Here is a 21,352-nt window from a genome sequence, read left to right on the forward strand (position 1 = left end):
GTAAGTCAAAACCGGCAACAGAATCATGCATTGTCAAATGTTCAGACCAAGTAATGCTATATATATTGGAGTTTCAAGCTTGATATTCTCATAAATTTTCTGTTGTTCGTTAGCGTGACCACCGTTGCATGCATATAGTAAAACCATTATCGCTATTATGAAATGATGAATATGACACGAGGTGTTACCATTGTGTGCACAACACAGTCTCATATAAGATTTTCTAGTTCGTAATATATACAGTTCTTTTCTATGGTTTCTCCTATAACGTCTGAATTTTACTGGTAGTACACTAGTAGTCCTACACAAGAAAAGGGCACCATATGTTAAGTTCATGTAATTTTATGACTAGCATGATGTCAACTTGATACTGTACAGTAACGGAAAACATAAGTACTCGTATAATTTTAGAAGGCAGATGGTCATTAATTTATGATTATGGTCTGGGGATGTAGTACCTGAACCATAAATGCTAAGCCTGAACCGATAATCACTTTTCCAATCTAAATGGCAGAAAAAAGAGGGTTTATATAACAAAAATGCCTCAAATGAAATGTAATATAAATATAAATTTCTCATATTTCCAAGATCACCACAAAATCAAAAAAGGAGGATTCTACCAAGAAAACTACAGGAGGTGGGTCTAATACACTAACCTGACAAAATAGCATCCCAGAGTTCCAGTAGTTTGGTAGCAGTTTCAATTCCAAACATGGTTTTAGAATTCGTGCCAGGAAAAGGCTCGTTCAGCGAATTCCGACTAACTCTTGCACTGACATTTGACTGCTGCCGAGATAGACCAAATTGACAGCATCACAGGGTTTGACATTCCACGGCATATTGTGGCAGACGTTTATGTCTCCGAAGCTGCCAGTGATCGATGACCCGATGTATAGGCACAAATAAGAACATCATCCTACCTCTGTTTTCAAAGAAATATCACTTTCCAGTATATATTCACTCAAACTCATCTCATTGTAAATTAAACGTAACTCCTCTCTAATAGCTTCATGATTTGGATGAGCCTTTTCATTAGCTAAGAATGTGTGTGTATCTCCTTTCACCTCTATCCAACTACAACCGGGCTCTTTCTTTACCTTATATTTCCTCATTGCCTTCCGCAACCTGGAAACCTGGTCCCACATCCCAGCATCAGCATATATATTTGCGAGAAGAATGTAGACGAAAGAATCTTGAGGATCCAATTTCAGGATGACATCAGCCGCTTTTTCTGCCACATCCAAGTCCTCTTACATTTCCATACATCTTGCAAACACTTACCAAAGTTCTCCAAATAACATGATCAGCCTCAAATGGCATGTCTTCAATAAGTTTTAAGGCATTTCGAATCTGCCCCGACTTCCCTAAAATATCCACCATGCACGAATAATGCTCCAGTTGAGGATCTAGTCCATAGCTGCACATTGAGCAGAAATAGGCCCAACCTTTTTCGACAAGACCCATGTGACCACAAGCTCTGAGAACCGCCACAAATGTTGCATGATTTGGCTTCACCTTTTCCCTTTTCATGTCTTCAAAGACCTTTAGAGCCTCTTCTGCAAAACCATGGTAAGCATACCCACATATCATTGCGTTCCAGGTCACAAAATCCCTTTCTAGTGCTCTTTCAAATATTTGCTGAGAATCTAGCATTAAGCCACACTTTGAGTACATGTGCACAAGAGTGCTCACAATATAAGCATCTCCTTGCAATTGATACTTGATGATTTGAGCATGAATTTGTTTTCCCAATCCAACTGTTGCTATGTTAGCACACGCGTCGAGAACTGTAGCATACGTAAAATTATCAGGTTCAGTGCCCATCTCCAACATCCGAGAAAAAAAACTCTGTGCTTCCTCATTCTGATCTTGTGATAAAAATCCCGATATAATGGCATTCCATGACACCATATTTTGTTCCTCCAGTCTATAATGAAGCTTCATAGCCTCATCGATTTAATGAGTCATACAAACGATTATAGTTGTATTGGAATCGAGTTGATTTTTATGTCTTACAATTCCTAGGGAGACTTAGGTCTCGGAGTCGAGTTGATTTATAGCTTACGACACCTACAACGACTTGGATCTCCCTATTCAACTATATGCATACTCTAACAATCCTTGAGTTGATTTATGTCTTACAAGTCTTGTTGAAAAGATTAGAGAATCATGCTAGGTTGTCAATCAAGCATTTCATCAAACACAACATGTGCATAAGTTGAAAACACAACATGTGCATAAGTTGAAAACACAACATACAATTATTCATATGAACTTATTAAGCATAGATCTAACCCATGATTACTCCCCTAATCCCCCCTAACCCTAACTAGAAGACTACTCACACATCATCATGGTAATCATGTCATCAATGATGTCAAACATCTTAACAAGCATAAACATGATAGTTGATTAAAGCAATCAACAAAAGATTTAAGTAAAGGATTAAGTAAAGAGTAAAAGAATTATATCAACTTAAGATTAACAAACGAAATGGAAGAGTAATAGAAGAAAGTTTTGATTAATGATGAAGAGTTGTCAATTCTCCAATACAAAACCCAAGTAATCTTCAATTACCAAGCTAGATCTAAGATTGTTTGAGCAATAATTAAGGAAAGATCAAGATGTAATTAAGCTAATTAAAGTAGTCTAAAATAATCTAAACTATCATAATCTCTAGTTCTAATTACACGAGGTATTTATATTAAGTACAAGCTTTAAGGTTAACTAAGGCTTAAATGACGATTAGGCCCCTTAAGAAAGTCCTTTGCCTTGCTAGAGCTAGGTCTGGTCGCACGACCTCCCACTTTCGAGGTCAATCCTGTCAGTTGGCTCGTGCGAGTAGGGTACGGGCTCGCCCTAGCTCCAGTTAAGCTCGCCCGAGCTCACTCCCTTTTCTCTCTTGCTTTGGTTTGGCTTGGCTGCCCCTTAGCTCGTGGGTGCTGGCCTGGACTCGTGGGGATTCCTCTCTATTGCCCGGAAACTTGCTTTATTGAGTAAGGCCTTTAGTCTCGGTCTCCTCTTTGATGCTTAACAGTAAACGCTGAGCAATTCAATGAGTATTAGTTTACCAAAATACCCTGGGTAGTATTGATCCCGGTACCACCCGGTAACGCTATCTCATTTTCCTAATTGTAATGGTTAGTTATTAGTAGTCAAGATCTAATAACCATAATCAAATTTGTTTATTGGTTAGTCAATTAAATGGTATCAGCTTCCCCTAATCAGGTCTCTCTAACCCTACGTAATGACCAGTAGTCCAGTACCACTGCTGATGACTTTGAAATAGCTTGATTACCATTTTTGCAATATCATATTTCATCTTATTGTCTTTTTTTCATAATCATAATCAAATAAGTAAAAGAGAGAAGAAGAGAAGTTCATGGAAGAAAATGAAATAGAATTTTTGGAAAACATTATCGTCGAAACAGTCGTCAACAATTCCACCTTTGTCGCCTCTTCAAACTGGCATAGTTTCGAAATAATTTCAAGTTTATTTATTCTAAGGAGTCGTTTGGTTCATGAAGGCATTAGATTTTCCTAGGAAATGCTAATTCATAAGAATTAAGTTCCTACATTGAATTCATGTGATTTGAGAAAACTTGTTTGGTTATCAATGTAGGAATCTAATTCCACCGGAACTTTCAATTACCTAGGGGGGGCTAGGTAAGCCAATTCCCCCATTATGTAGGCATTGGAAGTTCCTAGGAAGTTAGAATTCCTCCATTTTACAAAAAATATGTCAACCAAACAAGTCTTGATTTTTCAATTCATGGGATTTCCTAATGCCTACGTTTTATCGAGGCAACCAAAACGACTCCTAATTTTAAACTCCAATCATCCGAAAAAAACAAATTATCACGATTAACCATTTGCAATAGACACTCTTCATTCCCCTTCATAACTGACTTCACTACCCTTCCTCAAGCATCACCCGAGTACCAATATGACTCAGTCCTTAATTGACGCTTCCTGGCCAAGCCATAGACCATACTTGTTTTTTCAATCCAACTTTTGTTTCACTAGTGTTTCTATTTATTTGGTTTCCCGCACCTCCATAGTAAAATTAGGACTATTTTTTATTTTTGGTGAAAGAAGCAGGTGACGGAAGAGGGCTGCTGGTGACGGAAGATGGTTATTGGTGGTCATTAGTGATCCAAAATTCAAACTTAGAATACTTAAAACCGGAAATTATCAACTTGAGATTAATTTAATCTCTCATTGACGCAAAGACGTAAGAGAAACAACTTGACCTTTGTATATAACGGGAGACAACCCTACAAACCCAAGAGCACCTTATTTATTTTCCACTTCCTGACTCCCATAATACCCAACACTTCTCTAAGTAAAAATAGTGATGATGGCTCAGAAATGCAAGCTCATCATCCTTGTGGCCATGATAATCCTGCTCCTCTCTCTTACAGCCTCTGGTGCGCTTTCGTGGCAGTCGTCGCCTTCTCGGCTCTCATCCAATTACTGGGCCAAGCATCATGCCCAAACCACCATAGAATTACTTAATGTACTCCATATAAGAGAGAGTGAATATATTAGAAGCATGTATGGTTTTCAAGTATGAACTATTTCTTGGCTTTACGTATCCTAAAACTTATAGTGTGTGTTCCTGTTATCCTCCTGAAATTTGAGTCTTGTACATATTGTTTCAGCTACAACAGTCTAAAAATCATATTTTGCAATTTCCTTACTTGTTCCTCAAGTTCTCCGGCTACATGTTAACTGACAATCAAGTAAGAAAGTGGCAAACAACACAAACATGCTGTGTATTTAATGAAGTAGGAGGACTTGGCAATCCACCGATGCGACATGAATACATGTTGTATCATGAGTTCATGACTGTCAATGAATGAACGAACCTAACCATGGCAAAAACACTTAAAAAAAATTCATGAATATCAACAGAACATCTAAGAGTTGAGAAACAGAGTTAATGATCGGGGCCGTTACACTAAGTCGAATTAGTAACTTACATTCAAATATACAATCTCGTTTTATTCACTTTCAAAACTACTTTCATAGCAAACTTTAAAGGTTTTAGGGCGAGTTTATTACTTGGTTTGATTCCCCATCTTATTGAAGAAGTTTCACAAATAACAAAAGGCAACTGATGAAAGTCCAAATTCCAACATTTCAATACTAACTATTATTGATTTGAATTCATATTCGAAGTAAATGACTCACTAAAACAATTCCTGATGCAATTTTCATTATGGATTATCTAAAAAGAGTTTCTTGTAACATTAATACGAAGTATCACGAGTATGGGTGAGTTTGCATACAACTTACAATGTGAGTACTAACCTGGACTTTGTATTCAATCACAACGTAACCAGGTTTCCTTGCCATTCCTCATCTGTGATCTCCGAAACTTCGTGGACGTAGAAAGTCCGTACGAAGTCAATAGTTCAACCTAGATCAATAGGAAAAAAGAGTATCAAAATCAAAAATAGGTTGGAAGTCTTGGACGTATTATTGTTTCCACTACATCAAGTCAATGGTCTATTATTGTAACGAGTTACCTTAAGAATTAAGTACAACACTTACATATGCAAACGCGTTATTTATGATCTCATCTTTTGTAACTATATGTATCCACTTGGAACCTTTAATTAGTGGCTTATCTTGACTTCCGTTCCATGTACATCTGAAGTGATCATCTGCGTAACTTGTTTAACAAGTCAGTTGATCGAGTTTGTGTCGAGGTCAGTTTGGCAGAGCCATTTCAGACGTGTCAGAAACTTTGGTAATTTTGAAAACAAGTTACTCGAGCTGGATAATTTCAGATACGAAATAATGAATCGCTACAGGTTGTTTATTTTTGAGCTGGTTCAGTTTGTGTTGGCTCTAATAACCAGTCTTATTACTACGATGCTGTTTAGTCAAAGTCAACACTTGCCTTGAGTCCATGATCCACGACCCTACCTAATCAGCTCTCATGAATAATGACTTTCAAAGTTTCAAGAGATCCGGAAGGCTCGGGAAATATTTGGTAAGCTATTTTGTACGGTTTTCCCTAAAAAATTCAAGTGCATGCTTCAAATGCAAGATGCCTAAGAAAGTGAGAAGATTATATATAAAAAAATGCCTAAGAAGATAAAAAACAAATGCATACTTCATAAGCTTAATGTGTAAGAAAATAAAAACAAATGAAATCCATGTGATCTCATCTACTTAATCCCAGCACAAGTTATCTCTATCCAAGATATAGATTCCTTTCCCTTGATGTCAACTACAGAGTCGTGAAGAAGGAATAGGAAAGTGACCGCGATTGAAAAAAAAACACAAAAATTATCGTACATACACAGAGGAATGTTACCGACCTTCTTCTAACTTTCTCTGACCTTCTCGAATATCGGCTTATAACAATAGTCGTTCTTCGTCAAACAAGTGGGTAAAATAAATATTTTAAATTTTAATCGTATATTAGAGGAGCAGGTTAGAGAAAAGATCCAAAGAATACGGTAGATAGCATTCCTCCAAACGTTAAAAAGAAACCAACTTTTTAACATATATATTTTCTAGGCGATGGGGGTAATTATTACCTGCTACTTTTGTTAGTACTAAGTATACCCATAGTATATCGTGTATATGTGATAACTTGCTGACCATGACCACTAAATTAACCATATTTTTTTGTTATTACGCTCTGACTCTGAAAGATATGAGTATATAACCTCATGCAATCATGCCAAATGCCAAATTGTTCCTACATGGGTTTCAGCTAAAAACCGAGGCCCTGAACTGTTCGTTCGTGTTTTAACCAAATAAACCAACCCATTAAAGCTCTCTCCTATATATTGATCTGCAAACCCATTGAATTTTATTACTTCTCATATCTTAGTATCAAGTTATCAACAAAAGAGAAACAACTTCCAGTCCACTAGAATAACAGTAAAGAAAATACAGAGAAAAATGAACAACAGATTGCGGATATTACTTACCATCTTTATGATCCTCCTTTCTTGTATGGTTTCTGATGCTGGGCACCGTGGTCAACCTCGTATGCTCGGTAGACGTCCACGACCTGATCCAAGCACAATACCTAAACCACCCAAGTGATTCTGATGACACTTTTATTTCTGTTCATTTGACCTAATAGTTATGGCGTTGATGTGTGTAGTGTGATTTTTTTTTCTTTTTTGCTGTATAATTTACTACATGGGGAGGGATGACCTTCATCTTCTTGTACCCATCCCTTCCTCGAAAATAAAGTCGTAAGTCAAAACCAGCTAAAGAATATTGTCAAATGTTCAGACCAAGTAATGTTATTATATATATATTGGAGTTTCAAGCTTGATATTCTCATAAATTTTCTGTTTTTCGTTAGCGTGAGCACCATTGCATTCATATAATAAGACCATTATCGCTATTATGAAATGATGAATATGACACGAGGTGTGACAATTGTGTGCACAACACAGTCTCATATAAGATTTTCTAGTTCGTAATATATACAGTTCTTTTCTATGGTTTCTCCTATAACGTCTGAATTTTACTGGTAGTAGACTAGTAGTCCTACACAAGAAAATGACACCGTATGTTAAGGGGTTCATGTAATTTTATGACTAGCATGATGTCAACTTGATACTGTACAGTAATGGAAAACATAAGTATAAATTTAAAAAGATGGTCATTAATTTATGATTTAAGTCCGGGGATCTAGAAAACGAACTATAAATACTAAGCCCGAACCGAAAATTAATCACTTTTCCAATCTAAATGGCAGGAAAAAGAGGGTTTATATAACAAAACTAACAAAAATCCCTCAAATGAAATGTAATACTCAAATGGCAGTATAAATTTCCTATATTTCCAAGATCACCACAAAATAAAAAAGGGGGACTCTACCAAGAAAACTACAGGAGGTGGTCTAATGCACTAACCTGACAAAATTGCATCCCAGAGCTCCGGTAGTTTGGTAGCAGTTTCAATTCCAGACATGTTTTTAGAATTCGTGCCGGGAAAAGGATCTTCAGTGAATTCCTACTAACCCTTGCACTGACATTTGACTGCTGCCAAGATAGACCAAATTGACGGCGTCACAGGGTTTGACGTTCCACGGCATATTGTGGCAGACATTTATTTCTCCAAAGCTGCCAGTGATCGATGACCCGATGCATAGGCACAACGAATGCACAAATAAGAACATCATCCTATATTCCTATCTCTGTATTCAAAGAAATATCACTTTCCAGTATATATTCACTCAAACTCATCTCATTGTAAATTAAACGTAACTCCTCTCTAATAGCTTCATGATTTGGATGAGCCTTTTCATTAGCTAAGAATGTGTGTGTATCTCCTTTCACCTCTATCCAACTACAACCGGGCTCTTTCTTTACCTTATATTTCCTCATTGCCTTCCGCAACCTGGAAACCTGGTCCCACATCCCAGCATCAGCATATATATTTGCGAGAAGAATGTAGACGGAAGAATCTTGAGGATCCAATTTCAGGATGACATCAGCCGCTTTTTCTGCCACATCCAAGTCTTCTACATTTCCATACATCTTGCAAACACTTAGCAAAGTTCTCCAAATAACATGATCAGCCTCAAATGGCATGTCTTCAATAAGTTTTAGGGCATTTCGAATCTGCCCTGACTTCCCTAAAATATCCACCATGCACGAATAATGCTCCAGTTGAGGATCTAGTCCATAGCTGCACATTGAGCAGAAATAGGCCCAACCTTTTTCAACAAGACCCATGTGACCACAAGCTCTGAGAACCGCCACAAATGTTGCATGATTTGGCTTCACCTTCTCTCTTTTCATGTCTTCGAAAACCTTTAGAGCCTCTTCTGCAAAACCATGGTAAGCATATCCACATATCATCGCGTTCCAGGTCACAAAATCCCTTTCTAGTGCTCTTTCAAATATTTGCTGAGAATCTAGCATTAAGCCACACTTTGAGTACATGTCTACAAGAGTGCTCACAATATAAGCATCTCCCTGCAATTGATACTTGATGATTTGAGCATGAATTTGTTTCCCCAATCCAACTGTTGCTATGTTAGCACACGCGTCGAGAACTGTAGCATACGTAAAATTATCAGGTTCAGTGCCCATTTCCAACATCCGAGAAAAAATTCTCTGTGCTTCCTCATTCTGATCTTGTGATAAAAATCCCGATATAATGGCATTCCATGACACCATATTTTGTTCCTCCAGTCTATAATGAAGCTTCATAGCCTCATCAATCTTACCATACTTGCAATACATATCAACTATAGTACTTCCTACAAATGGGTGGAAACCCATTCCTGATTTGATGACTCTTCCATGAACCTCTATGCCACGTGTAATATGTTGTTTACTGGTACACGCTTTCAAAACACTGCCATATGTGAACTCGTCAGGTTCAATCCCAGAATCCAGCATTGAAGAAAATAGGCGTAGAGTTTCCTCTCCAAGCCCATTCTGCTCATAAGCTGCAATTATCGCATTCCAAGACACTGCATCCCGCCTCGTCATCTCATCAAAAACACCTTGAGCTCCAATAACATCTCCACATTTTCCATACATGTCCAAAATAGCATTCGCTACACAAACATTGAATCTAAAATTATACTTCATGACTAAACCATGCAGTTGACAACCTGCTGAAAGATTTTTGGTCATAGCACATCCACTAAAGGCACCGGACAAAGTAACCTCATCGGGCAAAAGGCCGGATGCCCTCATATGTTGGAATACTAGCAATGCTTCAGAGCCTTGATTGCTTTGTACATAACCCACTAACATGGCATTGTAGGACTGTATGGTCCGACGTGAGATTGACATAAATACCTTCCTAGATTCCACTAATCTCTGACATTTTGCATACATATCCAAGGTAGCAGTCGCCACAATGATATCTTTACCAAAGTTTGTCTTCAAAGCATGAGCGTGCAGTTGACAGCCTACTTTAATTGCAGATAGCCCGGCACAGGACCTAAATACGCTAGCATAGGTAGATTGACTGACTCCCACTCCTTGTCTTTGCATCTCCTTAAACAACTCCAACCCATCAAAAAACTGATTATTCTGAACAAAACCGGCAATTATAGCGCTCCAACAAACCCAATTCTTTTCAGGCATCTCAAAGAAAAACCTCAAGGATTCATCCAAATACTTACATTTTGCATACATGTCAACTAAAGCACTTCCTGATACCATGTCAACACTAAAACCCGATTTCACTGCACGCCCATGAATCTGTACACCCAATTTATAATTCTCAATTACTGAACAACACTTCAGAACTACAGCTAACGTAGCATGATCAAAGCAAACTCCCTCTTTCACAATCTCCAAGAATATACCCACACATTTCCGATGATCCCCACTCCGCAAGTAACTCGATATCAAAGTGTTCCACGACACCACATCTCTCTCGGGCATGGAATCAAATAAAATCTGCGCAATATCAATCTTCCCTTCTCCAGAATAACCAAAGATCATGGAATTCCAGGATATTGTATCTCGTTGAGGCATAAAGTCGAACACTTTATGTGCGTATCCTATACGCGAACATTTTATATACATTTGAATCAAACAATTGGCAACGAAGACGGTGGGCCGAAACCCAGAAACAATCATCTGGGAATGGGCTTGTTTGCCCGGATTTAAAGCTCTTTGATGAGTGCATTCTTGAAAAATGTGGGAAAAAGTTTTCTTCTTGGTGGGTGTTACTAGTTTATGTTCAGCTGTATAAATTTGGCGCATAAACATAGATTTGAATACATTATCAAAGGAGATTTTGGGAAGGAAAGGACTGAGAAATTTGGCGATTGTTAAAGGAGAGATCAACAATATAGGAACAGATTTTCTGGAGGAAAGGACTGAGAAACTTGGCGCCATTAGATAATGACAATCATGCGGTTCGTTAGTTGGCCGTTTGGCAATCTGGTCACTGGTTATGGTTAGGGTTAGGGTTAGGGGTTTGATTCTTACTCTTACTCAGTAAGAGACTGCGACTTATCGCGTTCATTTTTAAAAAAAAAAAAAAAAATATTTTAAATTTAAATAATAATAATGAAATTAGTCAATTAATTAATTTGAATCAAAACATGTCATTTTATCTAGGCTAATTTGATAACTTATACCTTGAATAATCCGTTTTTTCAAATCTTATACCTAAAATAACTTTCTTTAAAATCTTATACCTGATATAACATTTTCTTTTATACTTGATACCAAATTAGACTTCCGGTGAGAAAAACTGCCTGAGTCCGGTGGAATTCAAAATTTGGACATAAAATGTTGTTTTTTATTCCAATATTTTTATATAGCACCCATCTACTTTTTACCTCTTTTATTTCATCATTTATTATTCTCTATCATCTAATTATTCCCAAATCCATCTCTTTCAATTTCATCTTTTCATCAACACTACAACGTATTAAGGTAAATTTTTTTACTCTATATTCATTTATTTTTGTTCTAGATTGATTAATTTTAAAAGTGTGTCAACTCAGAGTGTTGGGTTAGAACCCTAAATTAATTCGGGTTTATATCAATTTGGGGGAAATTTGATATTTGCAGATATGTCAACTCGGAGTGTTGGGTTAGAGTCTTCGAGCAGAGTACGAAGGTGTGGATGTGGTGTTCCTTTGGCTCTTGTAACATCTTGGACGCAAGACAACCCAGGAAGACGATTTTGGGGTTGCAAATTCTACAACACAGTAACTGATTTTCGTGGTTGTGGTTATTTCGGTTGGTATGATGAATCCCAAAATGATTGGCAGAAAAATGTTATCAACCAATTGTTAATGGAGAAGAAAATATTGCAGCTTGAGAACAATATCTTAAAAACGGAGACTACACATATGAAGGAACAAATGAAGAATTTGAGGGATGATATTGAGATGTTGAAGGAGAATAGGAAGTGGGTTAACAATCAGGCATCATCTAGCAACAAGATGTTGAGAAGCAGTGTTTGGAGGATCTTATTTGTTTGCCTTTTGGTTGTTGTAGTCACTTATTTTAGTAGTAGCTATTAGGTGTTGTTTAGCTGCTGTTTAGGTGTTATTTAGTTGTTGTTTGTACTCTTAAAGTCTTAATAGCTCAATTTATGAGCCGATTTTCTATATCTTGTATTTCCCGAATGGTTATTCAAGTATTAATACAAGTAAGTGTTGAAATTGTATGTCTAAAACATGTTGCCATTACAAGAGCCAACTTTTTGCTGCAACCAAATTACTTGCTGAATGGTAAACTTGTTCATAACACCACAAAGGCATGTCAACAGAATGCATTACATTAGCCTAAAAACTGATAAATTGGTCCAAAACATAAAACATAACTTGTCCAAACACAATACATAACTTGTCCTAACAATTGAAGAACTAATTATCTAGGACATTAACACTAGCTTGACTTTCTTGGATTATTGAAGTAGCCATTTCAGAAGTCATTTCCTTGTGTGCTTTCCTTCTTGCAATATTTTCTCTTACCTTCTTCGACCATTCAGATTTGCTTTTGGCTCTTGCAACCATAGGTTGTTGTTGATGCTCAGGTTGAGTTTGATTCGTTTCCCTGCTTAAAGTTGGATTTTTGCAAGTCTTGGTGTTATGACCAAGTACACCACAGTTACCACATGCTCTTTGCCTCTTTGGCCTCTTCACAGACTTGCTTGTTCCTTCTCCAGCTTCTTTCTTCCTCTTCTTGTGACTTGGTCTTCCAGGAAATTTTCTATGAGGAGGTGGCAGTGGCTCATCTAGGCCAACTCTATCCCATTGGTTCACACCAGGCATAGGGGTGATGGACTGTCCATAAGCCCTCAAATAAGTGGCTCTAGAATAAACTTCATCAACATACATTTTTGAATTCCCTCTATTCTTGATAATGCAAGCTATTGCATGAATGCAAGGGAGGCCAGTCAACTGCCAATGGTTGCAGGTGCAACTCTTTTCCTTCAACTTGACAGCATGTTGTTCCCCTCTATAATCAACCTCATACTCATAATTCAAATCTTCTAATACTGTTCCAAACCTTGCCTCATTCTCAGCCCATTTCAAATAGTTCTCCACATAAGGCAATTGGGTACCCTTCCAACTTTTCAAACCCTCTCTTTTCTCAGAATGTCTTTTCATTACATACCTTCGTATCCATTCCATATGAGTTAAAATTGGTTTGTCTCTAGCATCTTTTAAAACTGAATTGAAGGTCTCACAAATGTTGTTCAACAACAAGTTGGACTTACAATTGAGACTGAAAGCATGTCTAGACCAGGTTTGAGGGGGGATTGCTGCCAAGTATGCATGAGCAGGTTTTGAGAGAAACTTCATACCTTCCATGTGTTTGTTAAATTCAGCCTTTGTTGTACACCTTGCTGCACTCCAAAATGAATCTTTTAAAAGTTGGCCTGTGAATTGCAACTTGAAGTTGGCCCATATATGCCTTACACAATATCTCACTTCAGCTTTTGGGGTAATCACCTTCAGTGCATCCACCAATCCCTACAATCAAATGTTAAAACATCATAAACAGACAACTAAAATGGAATAGACTGAATAAAAGACAATGAAAAGATTATATATGTTTGTTATACCTTCTGCCTGTCTGACATAAAAGTGAGGCCTTCACCATCTTCCTTCCCCAAATCCTCAACTAATAACTTTAAGAACCAAGACCAAGTAGAACCATTTTCTACTTCCACAACAGCCCAGGCAATGGGATAAATGTTGTTATTTCCATCCTTACCAATCGCTACCAAGCACATACCGGGTATGCTCCTTTTAAATGACACCCATCCACTCCAACTAATGGTCTCGCATCCCGCTAAAAAACCATCTTTCACACCTTAAAACATAAATACATCCTCGAAAGATAGGAGGGGTCTTTCAATGTTATCCACCATAACAATTGCAGTGGATCCTGGATTATACTTCCTCACAGCAGCCACATAGTCCCACACTCTAAAGCATCTGATCAGCCCCATCACCAAAGATCATCAGTTTGGCTCTTGCCCTTGCCAGCCAACATAATCCATACTTTACTTCAATACCTAAATCTCTATATATTTGCTTTTGAAAAGCAGATAATTTCCAAGTTGGGTCACCCCTCCATGTTTCAAGATATCTTTCTGCCAAGTACTCAGATGTAATTTTTCTTGTATACCCAGTGAATTCACATGAATGTCTCAAATCCATTGTTGTTATTTCCCAGTATGTATCCCCCTCTTTTAAAGTGGCATATATCTTGAAAGGACACCAAGACTTTTTTGGACACTTACACCCTACAATCTTGCACCTCACCTTATCTAACTCACACTTACACCTATGTCTGCAATATACACTTAGTCTATCCCTGGCACTATGCAAGTAATAGAAGTCATACTTATTTTCAATTGCATGATGTACTAAGGCCTTTCTTAAAAAATTTGCATCTGGAAACAACAAACCAACAGAAAGTGATACCTTTTTTTTGAAATCAATATCAGGGTTGAAAGTGGGTCTGTTATCAGCTTCATCATCACTGCCTTGAAGGCTTCTTAACTCATCTGAGTTAACATCATCTTCATCACCCCATTGCACATTCTTTTCAAAATTTAACCCCTTTTCTACTGTCTGCAAAATGGAATCACCTTCTACTCCTTCAAACAAATCATCCTGCTGCAACTCTTCTTCACCAATACCAAACTTCACCTCATCTTCTAAATCTGATAACTCATCATCATCATCGACTTCAAACCGCTTCTTCCCGAGTCTAGATCTTGGTCAACAACTTTGGATCTACCTTTATTCAGACAATTTCCCTTACCAACCTTGCCCTTCTTTTCAACTTTGGATCTACCTTTATTCTGACATTTTCCCTTACCAACCTTGCCCTTCTTTTCAACCTCTAACTTGCATTTAAAAGCAGCCTTTCCCGTACCCTTATCCAAACCTTTCACAAATGTTTCCTCATGTTCTGACTTCCCCTTAACAACAGCTTTTCCCTGAACCTTACTTTTTTTTCTCAAATCACTTTCCCTTGATTCATCCTGCCTCCCATCAACTTCTTTAACAACATTAAAATCCTCAGTAACTATCTTCCCCTTCCCTTTATCAGCCCTTCTACAAGCTAGCTTTGGAAATCTTTGGGGAGGATTTTGTGGTGGGAGTTTGGTGTGTGAGAAATCAATTGTAAGTGGAATAAATGGAGTAACTACAATGTCAGGGTCAGGGTCAACATTTAATATGGAAGGTTGATTTTTAACTGATAATTTTCTAGGGCTTCTTCTCAATGGGGCATCAGTAGTGGGCTTCTTCTTTGCTGGACTTCTTTTGGTAAGCCCATAGTTTTCAATCTGCTTAGTAGGGTCCATCTCAAAAGCTACTTCTTCTGTGGTCACATACAAATCAATTACATTGTCCTTATCTCTTGATTTTTTCACCTCACCCACTTCCTGCCAAGTCTTTATTAAGGTTCTGCTACTACTTAAATCCCCCCCATACTTCTTATACCACACAAATGGTACCCCATCTGTACCAATCAAATTATATGCAGCTTTAAAGATGAAGCCATATGTTAAGCGATTAATCGAAATACCACCATTAATCTGCGTACTACCTCCAACATATTCGGTTTACCATTCGAGTATAAATTTACCCCCAAAGAACATTCTAACAGTAAGAAGCATCTCCATCCTACAAACCCATTAAATAGCAGAAATTCAAGTGGATTTCAGAAAACAATACGAATTTAAGAAGATTACAGCATAAAAGACAAGTAAATCCTAAGTGTATACACTAGTACAACCTAACAACTTTAAATATGAAAAGGGTAAGAAAAAAGCACAAATAAAGACCTTAATTAAGTAAGGTTATGAAGAATACAGTACAAAACATCAAAAAAACCTTAACTATGAAGACAAGTTTAGGGAATAGAGCTTTACATACCTGAACAATGGGTTAGAATTGACTGGAGATAGGCACGATGACTTTGATTGCTTGTTTGTAGATGGTGATGCGATTAATTTGGGGCTTTTGATGTGATTAATTTAATTTGGGGGTTTTTAGATTTATAGGGTTTTTAATCGATAATTTTAAAGGTTGAATGGAATAATAAGGGGTGAAGAGGGTAAATGAACACACATCCTTTAATAAGGGCAAAACAGTCAGTAAGCAATTTTTCTCACCGGAAGTCTAATTTGGTATCAAGTATAAAAGAAAATGTTATATCAGGTATAAGATTTTAAAGAAAGTTATTTTAGGTATAAGATTTGAAAAAACGGATTATTCAAGGTATAAGTTATCAAATTAGCCTTTTATCTATTAATTTGAGCAAGTTCACTTTGGTTGGTATTAGACACAATGGGCTAGCGGGGTCAACACAAGAAGGTAGTTTACAACTACTCCTTACTATATTTGTCTAACCTAGAATTAAACCAGATTAATTTTGGGGGACCATAAATATTTTTCTTGTTTTATCGAATTACTAATTGTTCGTGCTGTTTTTTTAAAATTAGTTAAAGCTTGTACAATTTCTCAAAGTAGTTAGCCATTGAGTAACTAGTTGGTTATCAAGCTATAAACATGTATCTATCGTATTTCTACCCCATCTCAATTGTAAGACCGTCATATCCAAGAGTTTTTAATACGACGAGGTATATGGGTTATTGTCCATAGGAGTATGGGACCATGGCCCAAAGCTAGTAGACTATAGTAGAACAATCCGTCTTGTCACAGCCCCCTCCCACTTGATCTCTTACTTGCTTCTTGTGAAAGGTCTTGTGACGGAACGGAACAGTGGAATACTTCCGTCACAAATTAAAATTTGTGATAGTAGAATTAGAAGAGTGTTGCACACAATTACCCAATTACGCTACTAGTCAATAAACATTGAACACAAATACAAAATGCCTTAAACTTGTGTCCAAGCCAATCAATTTCTCTCACAATCAATAACAAACCAACACACAAAAATCAACTACTACTTGTATATTTTTCTCAAAAAATGTCACATTTTTCCAACCTTGTCTGCAACGCACCGGAGCTCCGGCATACCGTAAACCCAATAACCCGTTTACCCGGCACCACACCTCACTCTCCAATCTCCCTCTCCGACTCCGAACCCGAACCCGACTTCGACATCGATGTCGAAGACGGCACTCATACTTTCGAACCCCTCTTTTCTGCTTTTCCAGAGGATAATCATCACCATCATCATCATCCCTATCATCAGCATGACGTCACCTTCAAAGGTGCTGATTTGGGTTCTTATTTCGGGTCGAGCCGGCTTGACCCGCAAAGGCGCGGACTTTTCAACGGAGGTGGATCTGAGGTTAATTTGGAATTAGGGTTAGGGTTTGGTTTGGGGAGCTCTTCTCAAACCAATTATGAAGAAACGCGTCGTTTTGAGGGTTCGCGTGTTGTTAATTTAGACTCTGATACAGAATCTGATGATGGGAATCTCCCGGATTATGATTTTGATAATAATAATAATAATAATCAAGGGTTTGGTGGGGTCAGTGATTTTGATCGTCCCCCCTTTTGTTGGGATTATCTAGGGTTTAATAATCGAAATGTTAATGAAGAAAATGATGGAGGAATTGATGATGATTTCTTGTATAATGGAAGTGCTGTTGATGAAGGTGATAATGTGGACGCCGGGGTGTCTACCTTGTTTGATGCTTACCAAGAGAGGGAGGAGCAAAGGGAGATTGTAATCGAGTCGGATGACGACAATTTGGGCGGGGAGGATGCTGTTTTGGAGTTAGATTGGGACACCCATTTTGCTCTCAATAGTTTTTATAGCGAAGTTTACGATATGGACTTCACTGTGGATATGTATGAGGCTATACTTGGTGAAATAGAGGAAGGTATGAATGATTGGAGAGGGAGTCCTCCCGCTTCTAAGGCGGTAATTGAGAGTCTCCCTGCTATTAAGCTGTTGTTGAAAGATGGTGGTTTGAAGGAGAATGAGGTGGTTTGCACGATTTGTAGGGACGAGGTTTCAGGTGAGGAAGTGGAAGTGGTGAGGCAGCTGCCTTGCTTGCATTATTATCATGGGGATTGTATTTTGCCGTGGCTGCAAATTCGTAATACTTGTCCTATTTGTCGATATGAGTTGCCAACCGATGATGCTGAGTATGAATTGAGAAAGAGGGAGCGAAATGGGGAGAATGTTGATGATGTTATTGTTGATGAGCTGAGTCTTGACTCACAGGTCAGCTATGTTTTCCATGCGTTTCTTTGATTATTAAATATCGCGCATTTTATCATGATCAATGTTAGTGGTTCATAAGAGCTGCAACTGCTTCTATTAATCCCATTTGTCAAGTTTTTAGATGTTAGTAACTCGGACATTTAAATGTAAATGTTAATGTAAATGGAATATGGAAAAGTGATTTGCTAGTTTATTTTGATGCAAATTCAGGAAGCTGTAGTCCTAACTCGTAAGAGGCAGATGTTGCAAGCTGTACAGTACTAATATATAAGTTGATGATTATTATGCTTTCCAGTATCAATTAATAATGTTGGTGTCTTCACTGTCTTGTGCTTAGTTTGAAAAGGCGCACCTCGAGTGCTCCCAAGACCCGCCTTGGATGAGGCACTATCCAAAGCCTTGGGGCACTTTAGGTGCGCCTTTTAGACAAGGCTCACTTAGTGAGGTTCATTAGCATGTCTAAATTTTTAGATATGCCTTTTCTTTATACCATTATTGCGAAACTAAGGTCTTGTGCACTTCAATGTTTTTGGATAATTATCCTTGTTAATTGTTATGTACTCCGTAGCTAACAATTATGTAGCATCATGAAAGAAAACTTTTGTTGTGTAATCTACATTGTGTTGGTGATATACTTGCTACATTCTGCTAATTTACCTTGATCAGTTGCATAACGATTCATTGTTGTCACTAAAGCTGCAAAATCGCCAATGTATGTATATATGATATTTTTACGGCTAATGTCTAGCTCCCACGAGATGTGTTTAGCGTTCTTCTGCGTTGATTTGTTTGGGCCTCTCCAAAAAGTGATGTAGTTACATTTGCTAAGCAGTGTGTTTGAGGATGAAGATTCTAAGAAAAAGTGTTGCTCATGACAGAGTGTTGAAGTGTCCGACACTGCTAATTTTTCTTAACAGGTTCCTTGTTTTTGGCCTGAGGGTCATAGCTTGTCTAAGAACGTGCGATATGCAATCAAAGTGGAGTGTCGAACTAAGATAGGATTCTAGTGGACAAATATGAGTGCATAAATTCCTACTAGTTGTTGTTGACTGATGCTGTTTGTTGGTTGTTGAGGGGTGTGACGAATAGGGACGGTCTCGTTGTCTTCGGTTTCACTTGTTCTCGTTCCCGGGAGCTTGTTGAGCCTAGATTCTGTTTAGCTTGCTGATGTGGGTTAACTCTTTCCGTGCTTTTATTCATAATAATAGAGGATGAGGTCAACCTTTTTTGGTCTCTTGTTTAAATGATACGAAATGGACTTCCACCATGGAAGTCAGTGCATGAATATGATAAATCGTTGAAGAGCCTAAGTCCTGGATTTCGAACCTTGGCTATTCAACTGTAATGTCAAGTAAAAAAGGATTTGGTTGGAGTTTGAGGTGATTGTGAATATGCAAGAAAGGGTTGATGCATTAATCATTACCCCATTTGCTTTGATTGCTATGACAAGCTTTTGTTCGAGTTAAACTGCGTGCTTGCTGAAGCTGATTGATTACTTATGGTTCGACTGTGTGTGGATAAAAGTGCGTGCTTAGAAGGAATATCTTGAGTTGTCTCTTCCTTTATATGGAGACAGACATGTTGTTCTCTTAGCTGATCTTTTTGTCAAACAACTCCATTAACCTTGGGTTGCCCAATTGTATGCGATCATGTGATGCATAGATTTCAAGCAAACGGAACGATGCAAATATGCTCTCTTTTAAGTGGTAAAATAATACTCTTATCTTTACTCGATATGGCTCTCATTGAGTATATCGAGTATTATTTTACCCTCACCTCATCATTCGTTGATTGAAATTGTGATCGTTAGATCGTTCAAGCCTAAGGGTAAAATCCAGACCTCCAGACCGGTAAAACAAAATGGAGAAAGGAGGAAATGGAGAGGATTTTAATTGATGAATATCATGTCTTGGCTGTATGGTTGAAAAATTAATTGAATGAAGGTTTAGAGTTAGGGCGCTTTAGCTGTTTGTTTAGCAGATCTGGGATATTGCGTTGATTAACTCGAGACCACTTGTATAAGGCTTTTTATTATTTTTGTTGTTGTTAGACATCCTCATACTCTATCACCTTAGCTTTCCACTATCTTTTTATTTTTTATACTCTCATACTCCTTCAAATAATACACTTCATATCCCCAAACTCATTTAAGACTTGAAATCATAAACTTGAAATGTAATTAAAACATAAACATATCTCTTGAACATCGTTACTAGCTTGATCGTTGTTACTGTCATTAGTCGATATCGAAAATTATGTAAATTAAATTACGATTTTTCCCCAAAAAACGTCTTTTTTTGTTTTAGAAAGATTTGAGAGAGAGAAAGAAACAAGGGGGAGTTAATAGGAATGTTGGAAAGTTGTTGTGGTAATAATCGACGATAATTAGTAAAAGTGTCGACGATATTTAACACACCACTTTATCTTTGGATCCCGGTCTGTTTTGATTTGTTCTTGGGCTTTAACGTCTGTATTTAGAGTTTGGGCCTAGGTTGCTGCCTTGCTGGCGTATTGTTTCGTTACCATAAAATATACTCCCTCCATTCAACTCTACTTTGCAAGTATTCCTTTTTCGTCCATTCAACTCCACTTTACATGTTTCTTTATTTGGCTAAGAAAATGATCATTCTATCCTTATTTAAAATATATATTTACAATTTAAAAAAAATCTATATTTACAAAAAATGTCATCTATACCCCCACAGGGCCCATATTAATCCACCATAAAACCCACCTTTATATTTTTTAAATATTTTTAATCTCTCTATTCTTTTTCCCTATGTACTTTTAATATTTTTATGAGTTTTTTTAAAGTTTATTTTTTGTATATTTAAGTGGATGAGTTTAGATACTTTACATTATAACTCAGATTCTTTAAAACAAAACTCGAAAACTTTAGTATAGAGCTCTGATTTTATATCATATAACTGGTAGTATACTTTACTAATTGTTTGATGGTGGACTCCCGATTCAACTATTTTGGTGTCCATAACATCTACCTTCACTCACAGTCTCACACCAAGGCCAAGTTAATAACATTTGGAATGAAAAGAATTGAAATAAAGATTTTATGTTTTCTTTTTGACATTTGATTCATTTTTGGATTGTATATATAAAGGGTAAACATTTAAATTTATGGTGGAGGAGGGTACAGTGTTTCAGGTGTTGCGTGGAGTTATAAACCATTTGGTATTTGACTTTTT

General features: G+C 37.4%; 4 protein-coding genes across 11 annotated transcripts; 1 reads left to right on the forward strand and 3 right to left on the reverse strand.

Annotated features, from left to right (window-relative positions):
- Nucleotides 1-359: 359 nt before the first annotated feature.
- Nucleotides 360-1,911, reverse strand: LOC141641542 (pentatricopeptide repeat-containing protein At3g02330, mitochondrial-like). The gene is made up of 5 exons (XM_074450200.1): nucleotides 1,282-1,911; nucleotides 921-1,133; nucleotides 657-786; nucleotides 459-503; nucleotides 360-370 (listed from the first exon to the last, which is right to left on the reverse strand). The coding sequence occupies exons 1-5, from the start codon at nucleotides 1,909-1,911 to the stop codon at nucleotides 360-362; spliced, it is 1,029 nt and encodes a 342-aa protein (XP_074306301.1).
- Nucleotides 657-10,923, reverse strand: LOC141643225 (pentatricopeptide repeat-containing protein At3g02330, mitochondrial). Of its 8 annotated transcripts, none has more exons than XM_074452289.1 (4): nucleotides 7,899-10,923; nucleotides 6,957-7,039; nucleotides 5,317-5,425; nucleotides 657-1,787 (listed from the first exon to the last, which is right to left on the reverse strand). In XM_074452289.1, exon 1 carries the CDS (start codon nucleotides 10,854-10,856, stop codon nucleotides 8,169-8,171), a length of 2,688 nt encoding a protein of 895 aa, XP_074308390.1. In that variant the 5' UTR covers nucleotides 10,857-10,923; the 3' UTR covers nucleotides 657-1,787; nucleotides 5,317-5,425; nucleotides 6,957-7,039; nucleotides 7,899-8,168. The 8 variants fall into 8 exon arrangements, with proteins under 8 accessions (XP_074308390.1, XP_074308386.1, XP_074308388.1 ...); XM_074452285.1 differs by having other exon boundaries at nucleotides 6,957-7,057; XM_074452287.1 differs by adding an exon at nucleotides 5,560-5,672 and having other exon boundaries at nucleotides 6,957-10,923.
- A 1,420-nt stretch (nucleotides 10,924-12,343) lies between these two features.
- LOC141641544 (uncharacterized) lies at nucleotides 12,344-13,719 on the reverse strand. Its single transcript, XM_074450201.1, has 2 exons — nucleotides 13,549-13,719; nucleotides 12,344-13,456 (listed from the first exon to the last, which is right to left on the reverse strand). Exons 1-2 carry the CDS (start codon nucleotides 13,717-13,719, stop codon nucleotides 12,344-12,346), a joined length of 1,284 nt encoding a protein of 427 aa, XP_074306302.1.
- A 3,022-nt stretch (nucleotides 13,720-16,741) lies between these two features.
- On the forward strand, nucleotides 16,742-18,454 carry LOC141643228 (uncharacterized). Its single transcript, XM_074452291.1, has one exon. The coding sequence runs from the start codon at nucleotides 16,938-16,940 to the stop codon at nucleotides 18,177-18,179; it is 1,242 nt and encodes a 413-aa protein (XP_074308392.1). The 5' UTR covers nucleotides 16,742-16,937; the 3' UTR covers nucleotides 18,180-18,454.
- Nucleotides 18,455-21,352: the final 2,898 nt, after the last annotated feature.

This window comes from Silene latifolia, chromosome 2, assembly GCF_048544455.1.
Source record: "Silene latifolia isolate original U9 population chromosome 2, ASM4854445v1, whole genome shotgun sequence".
Taxonomy (NCBI): Eukaryota; Viridiplantae; Streptophyta; class Magnoliopsida; order Caryophyllales; family Caryophyllaceae; genus Silene; species Silene latifolia.